Source organism: Pyxicephalus adspersus, chromosome 1, assembly GCF_032062135.1.
Source record: "Pyxicephalus adspersus chromosome 1, UCB_Pads_2.0, whole genome shotgun sequence".
Taxonomy (NCBI): domain Eukaryota; kingdom Metazoa; phylum Chordata; class Amphibia; order Anura; family Pyxicephalidae; genus Pyxicephalus; species Pyxicephalus adspersus.
This window is the reverse complement of record NC_092858.1, coordinates 19791099-19808991: the sequence shown is the minus strand read 5'-3', so window position 1 is coordinate 19808991 and position 17893 is coordinate 19791099. Positions and strand designations below refer to the sequence as shown.

General features: G+C 37.6%; 1 protein-coding gene across 1 annotated transcript in view; it reads left to right on the top strand.

The window, feature by feature from the left end:
* The window catches only part of ASIC1 (acid sensing ion channel subunit 1), a 123688-nt gene that overhangs the window by 93302 nt on the left and 12493 nt on the right, over positions 1–17893 (top strand). Inside the window, exons 6-8 of the mRNA XM_072403211.1 lie at positions 1935–2085; positions 2981–3037; positions 6008–6161. Of these exons, the coding sequence (XP_072259312.1) occupies positions 1935–2085; positions 2981–3037; positions 6008–6161 (362 nt within the window). The remainder of the gene's footprint in view (positions 1–1934; positions 2086–2980; positions 3038–6007; positions 6162–17893) is intronic.

Below are 17893 nucleotides of genomic sequence, written 5' to 3'. Positions count from 1 at the left end.
GAATACTCTGAAATAAAATTACAGAAAATTGAATCAGCTCTGCCGAAATGAAAGAACCCCTCCCCTTTTTCCCATATCTACACCATGGGGAGGACTTGCATTGTGGTCCAAGATAAGAACTAATTAAATTCCTGGAGATAACAAAGAAAATTTGCACAGGGAAGCTCTACATTTCTGATAGGATCAACAAGTATTTTTATTTTATTATACTAAAATTGCTTTCCTTAGTATATTTAAAAAGGAAGAAGTAAGACAAGTTTATTGTTAGAGCTGCTCTTTATTCAGCATATAAGCATTGGGAATAGCCAGAAGTTCAACCAACTCCAGAGGGCCCTGTTTTTGAAGCAGTGAATATCACATTTACTGAAATATTCCCTGGTCGAGAATCTTGGAGGTCCATGGGTTTTAATGTCAGTGATTGTTTCTCTATCAAAGACTGTTTCAGTTAATGTCATATTTACTGCTTTAAAAATAGACCTTTAAATGACTGTGAATAATTCCCAATGTATAAACATGAATGCACAGATGACTGAGGGAAAAAGGAACCTGGGGCAGATAGCACTACTGAGAGACAAAGACAGACATTCATGGTTTGCCAACCCAACTCATTGCTTTTTTCAATGCTATTCTCAACTGGTAGTATCTATAGACATGGGATTATAGCCAGATCCAGCTGACAAAAATCTGGATAATAGGGATGAGGGTCACGTTAGATCCCACCATTGGTTAACATGAACTTTCATTCACAATTCATTTACTATTACCGCAAAAATTAACCAATGATTAAAGTACACAGCAGGTAGTGTTATTAGGCTACGTACACACATGCAATAATTGTTGTTGGAAAGGATCTTTCATGATCCTTTCCAACAACAAACGACTGCATGATGCATGAACAAGTGCTGTACATACAGCACTATTCTGCTCTATGGAGAGGGCAGGGGGGAGAACAACGCAGAGGCACCCACTGTGCTCTCTCCTCTTCACTTTCATTATCATCGTCTGTTGTCTGTGGATCTGCGAGGACGGTTGCTTGGATGACAAGCGCTGTACACACACCGGATTCTCGTCCAATTGCAGCCGTGAGGCGATTATCGGACAAAAACCATCTGACGTGTGCACATAGCCTTATTGGCTGATGGCTGTGAGGGGTGATTGTGTAAAGCCCCATACAGACATCAGATGATTGTTGCTGGACAAGATCTTTGGTGATCATTTTCAATGACAGGTGAATGAACGGGCACTGTACGCACAGCGCCATTCTGTTTAACAGCGAGGGGAGGGAGAAGGATGAGGGTTGCCACTTTGCATTTGGAGGACTATTTGGAGGAAAACTATATACATGTCTGATGAGCATAACCATTGATATTGAGTGAAAATCTGACTTGTGTACATATCTTTAGACTTAAACCAGGTTTGGCAAACCCATAACTGATAAAACCTAAGCACATTCACACATTACTACTGGACTGGACACACAAATTTCATGTCTATGGGCACCTTTCATAACCGCAGATGCCTATGTTTTATTTTTTGGAATACAGTACATCTTCTTCCTCTCTGTGTCTCTCGCACTGCATACTGGACTTATTTGAGATCACATCAGTAAACAGATTATTGCCGAAAAACCTCCATATCCGAGTGACCTTTTGTTTGATTATCCACCTTGGATATGTCATCCCGCAAGGCACTGTTTGCATTCCGTGTATATAAAACATGATAGATGAAATGATTCAGCATGAAAGGTTGAGACACCAAGATAAATCTGACCAGAAACAGATTCATATAAACAGAATTTATTTTACAGCTTCTTGTCTTTGTTAGCTAGCGTTTGCACATCATCTGTCAGCTTGTCTTTCTTCATCAGTCTGAATCAGCACTATTCTACCCTGTCACCCATTCACTGTTGTCTGTCATCTTTATGATTCTTCTAGCTGACATACCTGCCTCCACCATGGGGAAACTGTAAATCAAGTGCTATGGACTCAGAATTTTTTGACACTTTCAGCATTTCTGCATGTCGGATAGACTGTGAGACCCGCTACTTGGTGGAGAACTGTAATTGTCGCATGGTGCATATGCCAGGTACTGTATGACGTTTTTACATGTGTCCTTTTGCACATTACATAGTTATATGGGCATAACTAATGAGGAATGGGGTGGCAGGGAACAAAAAGTGTAATTGATCCTCCCTTTTACCAATGAAATAATCTCATGGGATTCTGTACGAAATGTACATTTTATCTGTTATATCTGACCATTTGCCCCATATCATCAGCAATGCACTTTTTTTCAAAAGTCTTAGGGGTGGGAAGGATGGTGGGCAGGCATGGAGATATGGTAAATCTTGGCTCCATGCCTGCCCACTTCGGAACGTAGCTAATCAATCAAAAAAATGCTGCAGTACACCTGTAGTGTAGGGTGGAATAACAATACAGCTTTGACATAACAAAGAGCCCACGGGCTCTTGTATTTTTATAAAAAGATATTGAAGTGTTATGCTATATGCCCCATAAGTCCCATGTAGTATATCTGCCATTCATATACATATCTTTACGTGTTGTCTCTAGAAGCACAGAGAATTACATGTTGCTCAGGCAAAAATTCAGCTCCAAACTTCCTTCCAAAGTTCTCTGCCTCTGCTGCATTAACATCTCAAGCAGTGCAATCATGTCTATTCAGATCTCCTATGTGAACTAAAGAATTCATTCCCCATATTATGGAGAATTGAAGGGAGGGGGGCGATCTGTAGTCCTATCATATGACAGGTAGTGTCCGTTCTAAATTTAATTTGCTGCTTGTATCAGGTCTTTGACTTTGAAGAACTAAACACACAGCCAAGTAACTGACATTTATCTTCTATTCTATATTTCTCATGACAGGCGTACTTTACATGTTTTATATAATAATATTTTTTCAATGTAGACTTGTTAAGAGTTAATATAGAAATATGTTTATTATTATTAATTTATGTATTTAGGAGATGCTGCATATTGTACACCAGAATTATACAAGGAGTGTGCAGACCCAGCACTGGGTAAGTTTGTTTTTTTATCAGAACCCGATCCTTTCTTAATGTGACTTATATACAGGATGATAATGATCCCTGGCGTGATTATTAACAATAACGTAGAGAAGAAGGGATCTTTTTTGAAGAAAGTTTTGTCTTGCTATAAGATCAAGGCACTTTTGTTGAGAAAAATAATCACATTTGGGTGATCTATGTATATTTTTACATTTTACATTACATTTCTACCTGGTAATGCTATAAAGAAAGCAGTTTATTTAATCATTGTCAATACAAGCTGATTCCCGAATGGTAGTGCCTGATGATGTACTTTCTGTGCTCCAGTGAGAAAAGCTGCAGTGTCTGCATCCCTTTACAAGTAATTCCCTTAAGGATTTTTTTTTCACCAAACCTGAAACACATATTGCAAGGAATGCCTAATCTTTGACCTGTATCCTAGTGCAGACATCTGAAAAAAATGTTAAATCACTCACATAAGCAGATGAGATGTTGGTGGGTTTGTGTACAACAGTGTACATACTTCTTCTTGGTTGCCATATTGAATTTAAAATTTTAACTATTTAAAAAAAAAACTATACAGGGGCTGCAGATTTAAACAGAAAAGCAAATATTCATAACCCTTGCTACACTTAGCAATTCTAAATGCTATTTCAGTTTTATATACAATATATTATTTTTGTATAAAAGTAGGGTTAACCTTCAAATGTCTGGCAAGAATATATTTCTAAAGAACTAATAAGAGCTAGCAGGTGTCATCTTACAGGATGTGAGAGCCGTGAAATGGAAGCATTCTAAGATGCAAATCTTAACTTCTGCATATTATGATATGACACAGACTGCTGTCCCTCTATCGTTTCCTCGGTGTGATGATTGGGGTCACTGACCAATAGTGAGGCCATGGTTTTTACACCAGCAGCAGGGCGTCCTAGGTTTTTAGACCCTTCCAGGTCCATGTGTTTCAATGGCAGTAATTGATTCCCACCATGTTGAATGGTTGAGGAAATGTCAGTGAGTGAGTCCCTGTTTTATAAATACGTGCTTAGACACATATATTAAGGTGCATTTATTGAAGTCATTTTCCCCCACATTAGTACTTTAGGTTGCTTTATTCATATAACAGGTTTACTTTAGGATAGCCATATATAGTTTCATAAACACTCAGAATAACTTTGCCTGAGCATATGTGTTTACGTGTGACCAGGATTTCACCATTAGTGTTGGTTTATAGTAAAGAAAAAGCTAATATGGTTAGCCAAAAATGGCTAACAATTATTTTACCTGTATTAATTTATCATCTTAACCAATCACAATTGACCAGAGTTAGCGATGATCATTGTATTAATATGGCATTTTTAGATTGTTGCGTAAACATGAAATTTAAAATTTGAAGCCATGCCAAGAAAGATATAGAAGAATGACTAGATGGATGGATGGATCTATGGAAGAATTAGGCCCTGGAGAAAAGGCTGGAGGGATGAATAAAAAATAACTGAATGATTCACAATTTGTTACAAAGGCAGAATATCAATCCAGACTTAGGCAATTTACAGAAATACATTACAAATTTTAGCCAATTCACTACAAACCTGTTATCTGGTGGAAAACATTTTGTAGTGCTACTAAATATAAGTATTTTAACTCCCCCGGATTCACAGCAAACTGCAAGTTTCATTTGATGGTATGAAGGCACTTATGTATTTGGGGGAAAATAGTACAATGTGATTTGCCTAAAAAAGTGGCACTGTTGCCTAATTCACCATTTATAGTGAATCACAAGTATTTAAAATGAGTGAAAAATACATTATTCAGTGGAGATAAACTGACTTGGAATGGGAAGCCTCAAGTTCAGGCTCTGAAATGACTTACTAAGGGGGTGCACATGATATTTAGTTAATGTAATGCTACAGAAAGCTGTCAGGGGCCACAGACATGCAAACGAAGATAGTCAGTGGTTGAAAAACATTGTATGAGACTGCCTGAAGTTACAACCCTCTTAAACATGTATTGTGCCACATTTAATGTTGTTTCTATTACCAAGATACATTATTAAATAAAAAATCAACAAACTAAAATGAAAACAGAAGGGCAGCACAACAAAAAGTTTATAAAAAGAAGTAAAAAAAGGAGTGCAAAGCAGCCATTTTTAATAAAGGGTCCCAGGGAACTCTAGGGTTTTCTCCAGAGTTTGATAAAGGTTCTATGATCTATTGTTGATTGACCGACCAGATAATGGCACTTGCATGGTTCAACTTGGTAGACAGTTGCACTACAAACAGTTATTTTTTTTCCCTGTCTGTAAAGGTATTCTGACCTATATTGTACGGAAAGCATTCCTCTCATTGTCCATATACCATACATAAGCGGAAATGTTCTCAATGACTGCCAATAAATTGGTTTTAGCAGGAGTTCCTTAAAATATAAGGTTTTCCCTGGGGTACAAAGGTTGAGAAAGACTGCACTAAAAATATTTTTATTTTAATAATTTAAGGAAACTGTCTGCAGGGGCCCCATTAGTAAGTGTCAAAGGGCTATATGAAGCTACAAAGTCACAGGTTGGGTACTGGGGACTTCATGAGTTTGATTTGGTGGATAAGTTTCTGCAAATTGAAAATATGAATACAGCTTAGATCTATAGCCTTTATTTCAATAAAGACTTTGGAGCATTAGAAATTCCCTGGCATTAAAATAATAAACAATTTTGTTTGTTTTATCTGTCTTTGTTATAATTCATATATCTGATTTTTGTATAAAACAAATGGCAGTAGGCTGCCATTATTTGTCATGTTTACTTATTGTCCATTGAAAACATTACTACCCACACTGCTGGCTTTGTTCTTACAGTGATACTCATATACTTCTATAAAATGCTCTGTAGTTGCCTATATAATGTGTCCAGCCTGTTCCTTATATTTTTGCTTGATTTTATTCATTGCAAACCTTCTTATTCTCAGTTCTTTTGTTTTTTTCCCTTTTGCTCAGATTTTTTGGTGGAAAAAGATAATGACTATTGTGTGTGTGAGACGCCATGTAACATGACACGGTATGGGAAGGAGCTGTCCATGGTGAAAATCCCCAGTAAAGCCTCTGCACGCTATTTAGCGAAGAAATACAACAAAAGTGAACAGTACATAGCGTGAGTTTATATATAACTACATACTAATATACTCTGTATATCAATGAAACCTGTGCATCTTATATATCTTCATATATCTCATGCATAAAATTTTTTATGCTGGGCTTGATTTTTAGCAACTATATTGTATACAGGTAGTCCCCGAGTTAAGGAAATCCGACATACAGATGACTCCTAGATACAAACGGGGCTTCCCTGCTTGTTTGTGTGCAGGACAGAGGCTTGATGGAGGGAGGGGGGTGGTTCACATGGCTTACAGAAGAAGTCTTTTGCTGTTCTGAAATCTTTTGTAACTCTTTCATGACCAAGACAAACTCTGCAGTTGTTTGTTTTTGCATATCAAAGCACAGCTTGCTCCAGAAGTTTATGAATGTCTAGGCTCCATAACGTTTTTTTTTTCCTTTTTTTTTTTGCTTTGTTTGTAATTACACAGTGAGGATTTTATAAAGTAACTGACACCACGCTGCCTATGTATGTTAAGACAAACATCTGTTCTAGTTGCATTTATAAAAATAATGTACATGTTCCGACTTACATACATATTCAACTCAACTCAACTCAATTCAGAACAAATCTACAGTCCCTATCTCATATGTTACCTGGAGACTACCTGCAATGTTATTATGCTTGTTGGCCAATAACACTTAGTTCTAGATGAATGGAGATAGGTTTGAACCACTTTTAGGTTGTTACTGCTAATATCATCATGAGGTGTGCTCAACTCCAACTTTGCTTGTAAACAGCCTTGTGAAATAGGACAACCACCTAATGGTATCAATAAGGCATAAATTCAGTATAAGTAGTGCACATTGAAGACTTGAGAAGCAAGGTGTATCAAACATATACCTCTCTTAAACAAAAATGTAAATCAAAGTTTAAAATCCTTTATGTCCTTACGTTCCTTGGATCCTTGGAACATTCTTTACTGCTATGTAAATCCAAGGTAGAGAGATATTCCCTGATTTCTCCTGGTAACAATGGATTCACCAAATAGAAGGTGAGTGCAAATGTCCAACAGCAACACAAAGTCAATTATACATGCTTTTTCTTTTAAACTAGGACTTCCCAAACTGGGAACCACAGCGCTCTTGGGCAAGATTCCAGGGGTTCAGTGTAGGGCTGCCACCTGGACGGTATTTCCTTGGCCAGCCAACAGAATGGTCTTAAAACCGGTGCAAGTATTCATTCATGAAGCTGGTAAAATTATACATGCTTCCTCACCCACAGCCCCCACGTTTGAGGTGGAAAAACTAGTCCTTGTGTTACATGCTAGGGTAAATTTGAGTAAATATTCTGCATGAACACCAGCATGTGTCCTAGATCAGAAATACTTGGATATGGCTCAAAGGATTTACTGGTGAGTCCAGCCAGGACACTGTAGTGAGCAGTCTCCAGACCTTTACAGCTTTAGCGCTGCTTATTAAAAACCATGTGCATTGGGCTATGTCAGGCAGCAGTACTGAACCCTGACCCAATGCAAAATCAAGTACAATTATTCTAATTCATAGGCTAGTGCCAAACCCATGCATTATATATCACACTATGTACATTTTACCACAATGCACAGCAATGGCAAGGCTGGAACAAATGTTGTTAGGTCCTAACATTTGTTAGGTATCTGTTTTAACATAGGGGTGTATTGAAACATTTGAAAGGCATTAAGAGTACCTCGAACTGGAAAATGTTAGAAACCAATGTATTAAGTGGAGTAGGGGGAAAGCTAGATACAACCTTTGTTAGGTTTTTACAGCTGATATTACGGCACATTAAAAGGGTTTAGATGCCAGTATGCTCTTGATCTGCAGAACTGTGCTGTCAATCTATATAGCATAGTGGAAGGACTAGGCACAGATAGACAGTTGGTCAGATTCTTGGCTCTATTATAGCTGTTCTTTTTCTGTAAGGAAAAGTTTGAGATTATATTTTGTGACAGTCAAATTTTGTCCTGCTTTTAAATTACCCCAACATATTTATTTAGGCCATATTCACACTTGCATTGCATGTTGACAAATGTTGCATTAAGGCAGACACATTTTACTGAATTGACTGCTCTGCACTTCACTGGCCAGGAAGAAGCCTGGTCCAGGTATTTATTAAAACAGAATATAAAAAAATATTTGTATTTAGAACAATGTAAATATTCTGTAGGTAAATCTAAATTAGCCATAGAATTATAAGAATAAATCTACAATGGCTCCATATATTATACCCAGTTTCTTTAACTAGCCCAAGCCTCAATCTATAAGAGAAGAAGAAAGAGAAAGAATAGAGAAACTTCCACCTTCGGTTAACCTCCTTTTGGTCTGCTGTAATCAGGTTTTGCATTCCTGTAGATCTATATAGGAATGTAAACCCCTTTTTATGTCTGTTAACACAGGCCTTAAAGGTCTGCAAGAAAGCCTTACAATATATTCATACAAAATTACTGCAGGTCTTCCAGACTTTATGAAAGTCCCTCATGAGCCTTTTTTACTTATTTTATATTAGGAGAAAATAAAGCAGTAGATTCATTCTTCTTCTCTTAACTGAATGTTCCAGCTAGGTGCATTGCAGCGCTTCTTTTATCATTATTTTTTAGGAAATGTCTAGGAGAGGAATTTGTCTCTACATAGCTCATCATACCTTTGACTGGCATGCTATAATTAATATGCTTTTAGTACCCGGTGGTAGCATTGACACTTTTTATGTCCAGCTGGCACTATAAACCTTTGTATGTCTGAGGCTGGAAAAGGAAGCCAATTATTAACCCAGCAATAAAGGATCGCAGGATAGGATTCCAGCGTCTTTCAACAATGTGCCATTCAGAGCGCATAGATACCTTATGCACCTAGTGTTGAATATTAATTCTCCCTGGATAACACATTGTGAATTAATAAACCACTGCACATAAAAACGATCCAGACATTTGCTTTTGGTGCTAGATTATGATCTTTTAATCAGCATGTCTCCTATACCCTATAAAATAGAGAACGCATTGTTCTTCATCTTTTATTTTCCAGATGTACCAAGGGTAGCTTCTGTAAAGTGCTTTTATAAGCACAAATCACTTATTTGTCAGATATCTAGCACTGAAATGGACAAGTCAAATGCTTTGTGTTTTATTAATGCCAGTACACAAAGCAGCAATAAGGAAGGCTATCTGCAGGGAATTCAGTGACTCATACACTTTCTTAATAATACTCAATTTTTGCAAATACAAAATACATTAGGATTTTGCTTGGAGAACTTGGAGTAGGTAGGTGTGTCACCAGTGTATTACTAGGTTACCCAAAACCCCAGCTTTGTTTAACACCCCCAAAGGTACATTAGGTTATCCTCACTAGGTACAAGCACTATTTTCCTAGGCATTTTTCAAGAACTCAACCAGAGGTACAGCTGCAAGGGTGGAATTACAATATATAATTCAGGTTAGTCATCCTGTATCAGTAAAGGTAAAGGTGTAATACAGGTAAAAAAGTTGGTCAGAATAAGTCCCTCTATTTTTTTCTGATTTATAAATAGAACCTTGAAGGAATTACAATAATTAAAATTAGAATAAACATCAATCGCTACATAACTATATCAGTCTGTAAATGAGTATATTGCCATGTCAAACGATTAATATAAATTTCCAAGAATTAATTTATCAGAACTTCCCAAACCTACAATTGGTGTAAACACATTGGGCAAACAACAATCCCAAAATCCCATCCAAAAATCCTTTATCTCCCCCAGATTTCCTCCTAGGAAGGATCCTATTTGAAATTATGTTTAGAGAATGAACTTTCCAAGAACAAAATGTGACTACAAAATGGAGGCCGATAGGATGGGTATGGTCTCTGCACGCACAGGCCAAACACTTTTCTTCCAACTAATACCTTAGACTTAGTTTTTCACGTTTCACGTTCTTACATGAAATGCAATTAACACATTTTTGTAGGGTGGATTGGAAGAATGTGTCCTTGCAACTGTTGTCAGTATGCCACCCTTGCAGACAACTAAAAAGATCATTGTTTTTTTGCAAATGATTCTTTTAAGTGGCCTTGGACTCTAGAACTAGGCAAGCACCAATAAATGAAGGGCAATTAGCCACTGCTTCAGGAATCCCTATAAACCTATAAAGAAACCCAGGATGAGAATGGCTAGTCTAGACATTGCATTTGCACTGCTGTAAATTCATAAACTATGCACTTATGTGTAGCTCTCATGGAAGCAGCTAATGTACAGCTAAGTACTGATATAACAAATCCAGTAAATACAAGTTCATATTTACCAGGATAGTCCCTGCAGACCATCATACTGTGCTAAGCCAATCACCAATAAAATATAAATGTGTTATTATGATTTAATACTGTCTATTCATTAGCAAGATTAATTTCTTTTGCCATGGGACATCATCAGTTAGCAAAAGGCTTATTAACACATCATTAAAAAGCATTGCTGTGCTGTGTTTCTGGCATGGGTTAATGTTTGGTTTAAAATTAGAAAGGCACCAACTTTTCAGACAAAGCAGTATGAGAACTCTTGGAATCTCCAGTAATCTTACATTGAGGGTAGTCATTGTGTGTGTCATTGATCAGCACTGGAAAGGTACTCATGTTTCCAAGACATTGATTAATATTCCAGAAATTGGGCAATATTTTGTGCCCATTAGTTGGAAGTAAGTGTCATTAACTATTGTCAGATACGCATGTCATTGTTGTATTAATCACAAAAGAAGACAGGATATGAATGCATATGACCCATTGCTAATGGGGCCATTTGTTATTTCAGCGATCAATCCTCCTTTATTACCAGGGAATTTTATTTAGTAAATTTTCCATGCCATCTGGTCACCGTGTTTTATGACAGTCAAGCATAGCGTGGCACGATTAGACATCCAAGGTGTCTGATATAAATGATTTACATTTATTTGTGTTGCCTTTTCAGATCATTTTAGTAAAGAACAAGACTTTAGGACAACTGGGGATCACCTGGCTTAAAGAGGAACTTGCACAAGGATATAAACAAAAATAAAAATGGCACCGATAGAAGTGTTTATAAATGGCAATTAGAAAATAGATCTTTCATTCTGCTAATGTTTTCTTTATCCCCTCTCCCACTCCACTTCTCCATTTCCATATTGGCCATATTCTTATTTGGCTTCCCGATTGGCTTTTTGTCAGCCCCCATGATGACATACCCCAAATCCTGCACATGCAAAGGTTACAAGCAGGGCAGAGGGTAGGTTTGCTCAATCACTGAACTATCCCCATATGCATCACAGACAAATCAAAGAACCACCATAGAATAGTGGAGAAAGAGCCAAATTAGGCCCATTTTTTAAAAGTAAAAATTCTATTTATGGCTCTATTTGCTGTAATTTAGTTATAAGTGAGATGTTTACGTGACATAAAAAGGACTTAAGCTAAATCAGTATAAGTCCCCTTTTATGAGGCGCTATGAAGAAATCAAAAAGGCATGAGAAAAAAAAGTACACCCCCATTCATTTCTAAGGTTTTACCTATCAGGACATAAAAAAAATCATCTGGTCCTCAGCAAATTGTAACATATTTAAAACTAACTTCAGGTGAAAAACATAACAGAACTAGTTCCACTGTGTGTTTTTTATTTACCAAAAACAAGATCACAATCGAGAAGCCATGTGTGAACAAAATGATGTATAAGCTTCTAGAAATACCTTAAGCAGCAATAACAAAGTAATTGTTTTTTGTAAGATTTTATCAGTATCTCATATCATTGTGAAGAAATAATGTCTAACTCTTCTTTACTTCATTGCTTCAGTTCTTTGAAGTTTGCAGGCATTTATTTATGCACAGCACTAAAAAGGTCCCAACCTAGCATTTCAATCAGATTGACGTCTGGACTTTGACTGGGCCATTGCAACACCTTGATTTTGGTATACGGAGAAGTTTGTGGTCAACTCTTTGACAAAAAAAACCCATGTCCAGTGGCTTTCCCCTGGCAACACTTCCAAACAAGCCACACTTCAATTTTAATTGTACTGTCGTTTAACATGCAAACTGGGTTCTGTAGAGTCTGAGATGTAGCTCTTGCATAGCCCAAGCTCATACAGGTGGAGGAAGAAGTAACAGTCAATCACTTCACTGCTAGAGAAAGAACAAGTATAAAAATGATGGACTTCTTCCCTGCCAAGCATTGCTATGTTGTGTGACAACATCTTATAAATCCCTGAACTGATAGGCAGAAATACAAAATCCACTGGCAGATAAAACAGATATTTAACTGTGTATCTAGAGTTTGGCTTTATGGGCTCTATTTATTAAACAGGGAATCGGATATTCCCTAAACATTCCTTGGTTGGAATCCAAGGGTTTAAAAGGCAGTAACTGATTCTTATGAGGGGATGTCCAAGGGAATGTCTGATTCCCTGTTATAAAAAGCCCCAAGGCATTCTAAAATTTAAACAACAATGGAATCTTAGTGCCATATGCCTGGTTATCCTGGTTATGGTGTGATTTTGGTCCTTCCCGTTTCGGCTCAACTGTTATGTAATGACCATAGCAATCAAAGAAGCATAGCTGGCATCAGCCTTTTACCAAGCATTTGCCCCTACCACTGGGTACAAAGATAGCCAATACAGTCTAGATTGCTCTGTGACAATATAAAATCCACATGCAATTTATTTTACAATAAAACTTATGTCTTTTGGATCTAGATGTAAAATGTTAACTCGGCTTCCCTGTTGTGAGCTTCCGCTATAATGTAATCGCACACACTGAAGAAAAAGGTCAAGTTCTTATTTATGTGTAAAGCGTTTTTCCATGTATTCAATCTCAGCACACACTTTAGCGGTTATTGAAACACAGGAGAGGCTGGCACAGTTGAAGGGTAAATATTAGCTGAAAATAGTTGGGAATTATTTATTATTTCAAGACCTGTAAGTTGTATGACTCAATACTCTGTAGGCAGGGAACTTTATCTGAATGTTCTTCTTGGTGGTTTCAAAATTAGATAAAATGTACAATTTGAAGAAAGGTGGCTATAATGTATCAAGGATGCTAGTTAAAAGAAGATACAACTGTTATAAGGATAGTTGTCACTCATGGTTGCATAGAAAAACAACCCCTAGGCTAAGGGCAGGTTCAGACCAAGCTATTCTGCATGGCTCCTGATGACTAGCGCCTTGCCTATACCCCTCACCACGACTTCCATTCATTCTGTATTAGGCTGATGCAGGTGGACACTACATGTGGTGTCTCTCCCAAACCAGTGGTCCATTGGAGTGAGGAAGACGTAGCTGTACTGCAACCTCACTTCTAATCTAAACAGCCTTAAATTAGGTTCAGACCTGCCTCGGGATTGAGCATGGCACCTTACCAGCTGGTCACTGAGACACTTGCGTTTCAGCAGTGGTTCTTAAATAACCAATGTTTGTAGATTTCACAGCTGGCAGCAATGAGCAGAACTGAACTGCTCACTGCCACCCCTGTTCATTCTCTATTGGGCTGCCGCAGGAATATACTAGATCATCTTCTGAAGGCAGGGGATCACTGGAGTGAGGAAGCAGTAACTGCACCCCAACCTCACCGTCAGTCTAAACATAGTCTTAGTCTACATTACATTTAAACTTTTTAAACGCCCAAACTGCTTTCACAGGTTACAGCTAGTGCACTAGCTGAACATTTACAGTAAAAACTTGTATTCTGTATATGATATTTCCAATTTGCCATATAACCAGCCTACAGACTTAAAGTCATTGGCCCTGGTTTATTAAAGCTCTCCAAGGCTGGAAAGAATACACTTTGATCTGTGAAGCTGGGTGATCCAGCAAACCTGAAATGGATCTGGTCCAGGATTCAAAACATTTGCTAACAAATAGCAAATTATTTTAAGGAATCCATTTCAGGTTTTCTGGATCACCAAGCTACACTGCTCAAAGTGTATTCTCTCCAGCCATGGAGAGCTTTAGTAAATCAGGGCCATTGCCTCTGTCCAGTGCTTATTTGTCTGTGATTCACTTGTCCTTATTTAAGTGTCAGATATCTACAGATCACAGAGGCCAATTACAGCTGATTTGTAGAATGGGACCTAAACATGAATGCCATTTGTATTATGTTCTCCTATTTTATGGAGAATTTTCCCATAAAATGTTATTTTCAAGCATAAAAAATAAATATCAGAACAATAAAGGCTGGTGTAATTATTATTTAATTTAATCATGAAAACAATTACACTGTTACAAATGTTGTATAAATACTGCAGTACTATCGGCATACTCTAATACCGTGATAAAGATTATGAAATAGCTGAAGGTAACAATTCTGAAAAGTTGTATGTAAAATATTTACTTTTTCCTGAATATTTTAATACAGTCTTATTCTTTTTTAATGTGAAGTTGGTGTTCTAAATAATAAACTTTATATTGATTTCCTGCAAAGTAGGACATCATCAGAGTTAATTTTCCCAAAGGACGTGATGGAAAAGATGCTTTGTTTTCTTCAGCATTCATTATTAATCACTATAATTGTTTCATTTGGGTTACTGCTAATCCTCTCATCAATGTAAAGAGAACCTCTCAATTCTGACAAGTTTGTCACTATTTATGCAAAAAGCACTGTAGCAATAAAATGTTTGTGGTGACTGTTCAATTAACATTTTTAGAAAAATAGAAAACTGCGCTATTAGCGTCTCCCAGCCTCCCTGCTTTAATACCGAGCAGGTTTTACCCAGCGCTTGTTGTGTTAACAGCAACCATGCTCAACCTTTGTGTCATGCAGTTGAGTGCAGTTGCAGTTGAGGTTTGCTGCAATTCAGTGTTTTTGATGGATATGATGATGAAGGAAGCAACCAAAGCTGTATTTAACCGAGTTCCAAGGTGAGCTGCTGTTGGAATGCAGTTGTATTTAAGTCAATAGAACCTGCTGGCCGCTCAAGGGTGGTCAAAAGTGAGATCTTGCAATCAGCAACCATGGCCACTGCACCGCAACTGCATGCCCAAAGTTGTTCCCATTCAATTGAATGGGAGAAGTTGGGAGCACAGTTGAGACTGCTGCAGTCATCCGGAGGTCTGAGATTAGCCCTGAAGTGTAACTCTGGGCAAAAGTAAACAATGACATACAGGGTATCTGTCCATAGCAGTAACACAGCAGTTTACTGGGTCCCATTTGAACCATAATTTCATTACCTGTTATTTACTCCAATAGATCCAATATTTTCCATTGCCTGTAAAAGGGTGACAGTATTAATATTTCTGCAGTAAGATAGCACATCAGTGCCGTCATGCTGTAGGAGATGGTTGTCTTAGATGACAATGTAATTTTATATGGACGTAAGAGAAGTGAAAGAGTTATGGAAGTAGGAGACAAATTTAGAACCAACTGTAGCAAAAAGTGCACCTCTGGTCAAACTGGACAATGGACAAAAACTATGGACAAAAACAATTTGGATATTTGGATATTCTAGCAATATAGGATCCTTAAAACAAGCCATCCTTGAGCTATCTAGACCAATGTTTCTCAAACTTTTTAACATGAGGGGACTCTTGAAATAACATTAGTGTGGTGGTCCGAAGAAAGAATGCCTCATACATTGCTGGCCATTGGGACGAATGTCATTCTTACAGATAGCAAAAAAAATCCTTTATGTTAATTGAACTGACCTAAGAGTCACAAGTTGTTCATTGCTCAGGGAACCCCTGGCAACATCTGGAGAAACCCTGGTTAAGAAACACTGATCTAAATGATTTTAATGTGAAGTTGTGTTTTCTCAAAGATCGTCATAAATGACAGCTCCATAATTGTTGCCCAATACAATCAATTGTTATCATTTTGGGTGACAGTAGGAATGAACATGTTCAGACAGTCTGCATGGCAGTATAAGGGAGGCAGTCTGTGCAGTGCTTCTTCCTTTTACCTAAAACAATGACTAGCAATCATCTGTTCTAGGGAAAAGGGGGGAGGACGAGCGGGAGGCTCAGCTGCCTCCACTTTTCCCATATAGTACAACTAACACAAAGCTAGATCTGTTTTGTGATCTGGTGCAGTAGATTAATAAACAGTATTCTGGGACTTACTGATCTGACTCCAGATTTTCAGCTGAGATGACCACAAATGGATGAAAGAAATCTAAGGTCTGTACAGAGCTTTAGAAATATTTGATTGCTGATGGTCTGCCAAGATCTGCTGTTACTTTGTCTGTGGTTTCACTTTTAGGAAACAAACACCAAGACTATCACAAATATAGATAAAAAATCAAAGTACATGTTGAAAGCTAAACACACAATTTATTAGAAGAGTTGTGGCTACCCAATGGCCATCATAGGACTTTCATCTCCACTAATTGCTTTGTGACTTCTCGCCATGGTTGCCAGGTCTATATTATGAATAGGCAAATATTGCCAGTGAATATGCAGCTAATGTTGATGGATCCAGCTCATTGGATGTGCAGGGTCATTGGAGATTTATAACTAGGCTCTTTGTCTCACCTTAGGTTTTTATCTTCAGGTCTTAATGAGGAACAAAACTTTATAGAGAAAAAACTGTGAGCAGGCAAAATCTCTATTGAAGAGGGGACAGAGGATGTCCCTTCTACAATCAAATAAACTTATCTGCATATTTGTAATTTTTTAGGTACACTCACCTCTGCTCAGCCCATCCGGGGCCCTGGCATCTTCATCTAATCTTCCTCTTTGATTTCAGGTTCAATGCCATCTTGATTGGCCAGGCTAGAATGACGTAACTCCTACACGTAGTTCCTTCATTCCCAGCCGCCGAGTATTCCAGTATCGTACTCTGAGAGTACATTACAGGAAAAATTACAAACAAGCAAGTTTTTTTTTTTTTGTGAGGAGTTATGTCTACAATAAACGACTTGCATACTTGCAATTTTTCCTTTTAAAATACTATTCTGCTCTAAGACAATGGGCCTGATTTATTAAAGTTCTCCAAGGCTAGAGAAGATACATTTTCATAGGTAAAGCTGAGTGATTCAGCAAACCAGGAATGGATTTCTTCAAAGTAATTTTCTATTTGTTAGCAAATGTTTTGAATCCCGAACCAGATCAATTCCAGGTTTGCTGGATCACCCAGCTTCACCAATGAAAGTGTATCCTCTCCAGCTTTGGAGAGCTTTAATAAACCAGGCCCAATGACTCTTAAAGTATTTCGTTTATTTAAAGTGGTTTTATTATTCACCCACAATGGAGTAGCCAATAAACATTTGATACTGCTACCCATGATAAGAGAATAGCATAGGAACTTGTGACAATATTAAAGGCGACATTAGCTTAGTGTGACACTGACTTGACTGCTGTTGTTTGCTTTGAGCGTCCTGGCTTCTAAGTAGTTATAGGTCATCATTATGGGCTCATTTGGAGACGGTCACAGAAGCTGATGTCTGTGTATTCAGTCACAGCTGTGATTGCTGTTAATAATATGCTAAGCTCTATTTTCCCCATCATCCCCATTAACCTTCACAGCTAAAGGTAATTAAGCATATCTGACTTAGAATATGTCACCAGCCTAAAATATGAATGATTTGCTAGCATTAAAGGCCTTTTGTTTCAATGCCATTGAACAGCAGCACTTATTATAAACCTGGCCATAGTGGCTTTTATCTAGTTAATATGGAACCAGTCATCATGGTGAGTATCAAGTCCCATTGTTAATATGGGAATGCATGGGCATGTGCTCAACAACAGCCATTGCAATGCATGGGGATCTGTATAACATGAAGCTTGACATTTTTTTAAAGTTCTTTGTAGAAGATTTCTGTTTACAACAAACATCTAC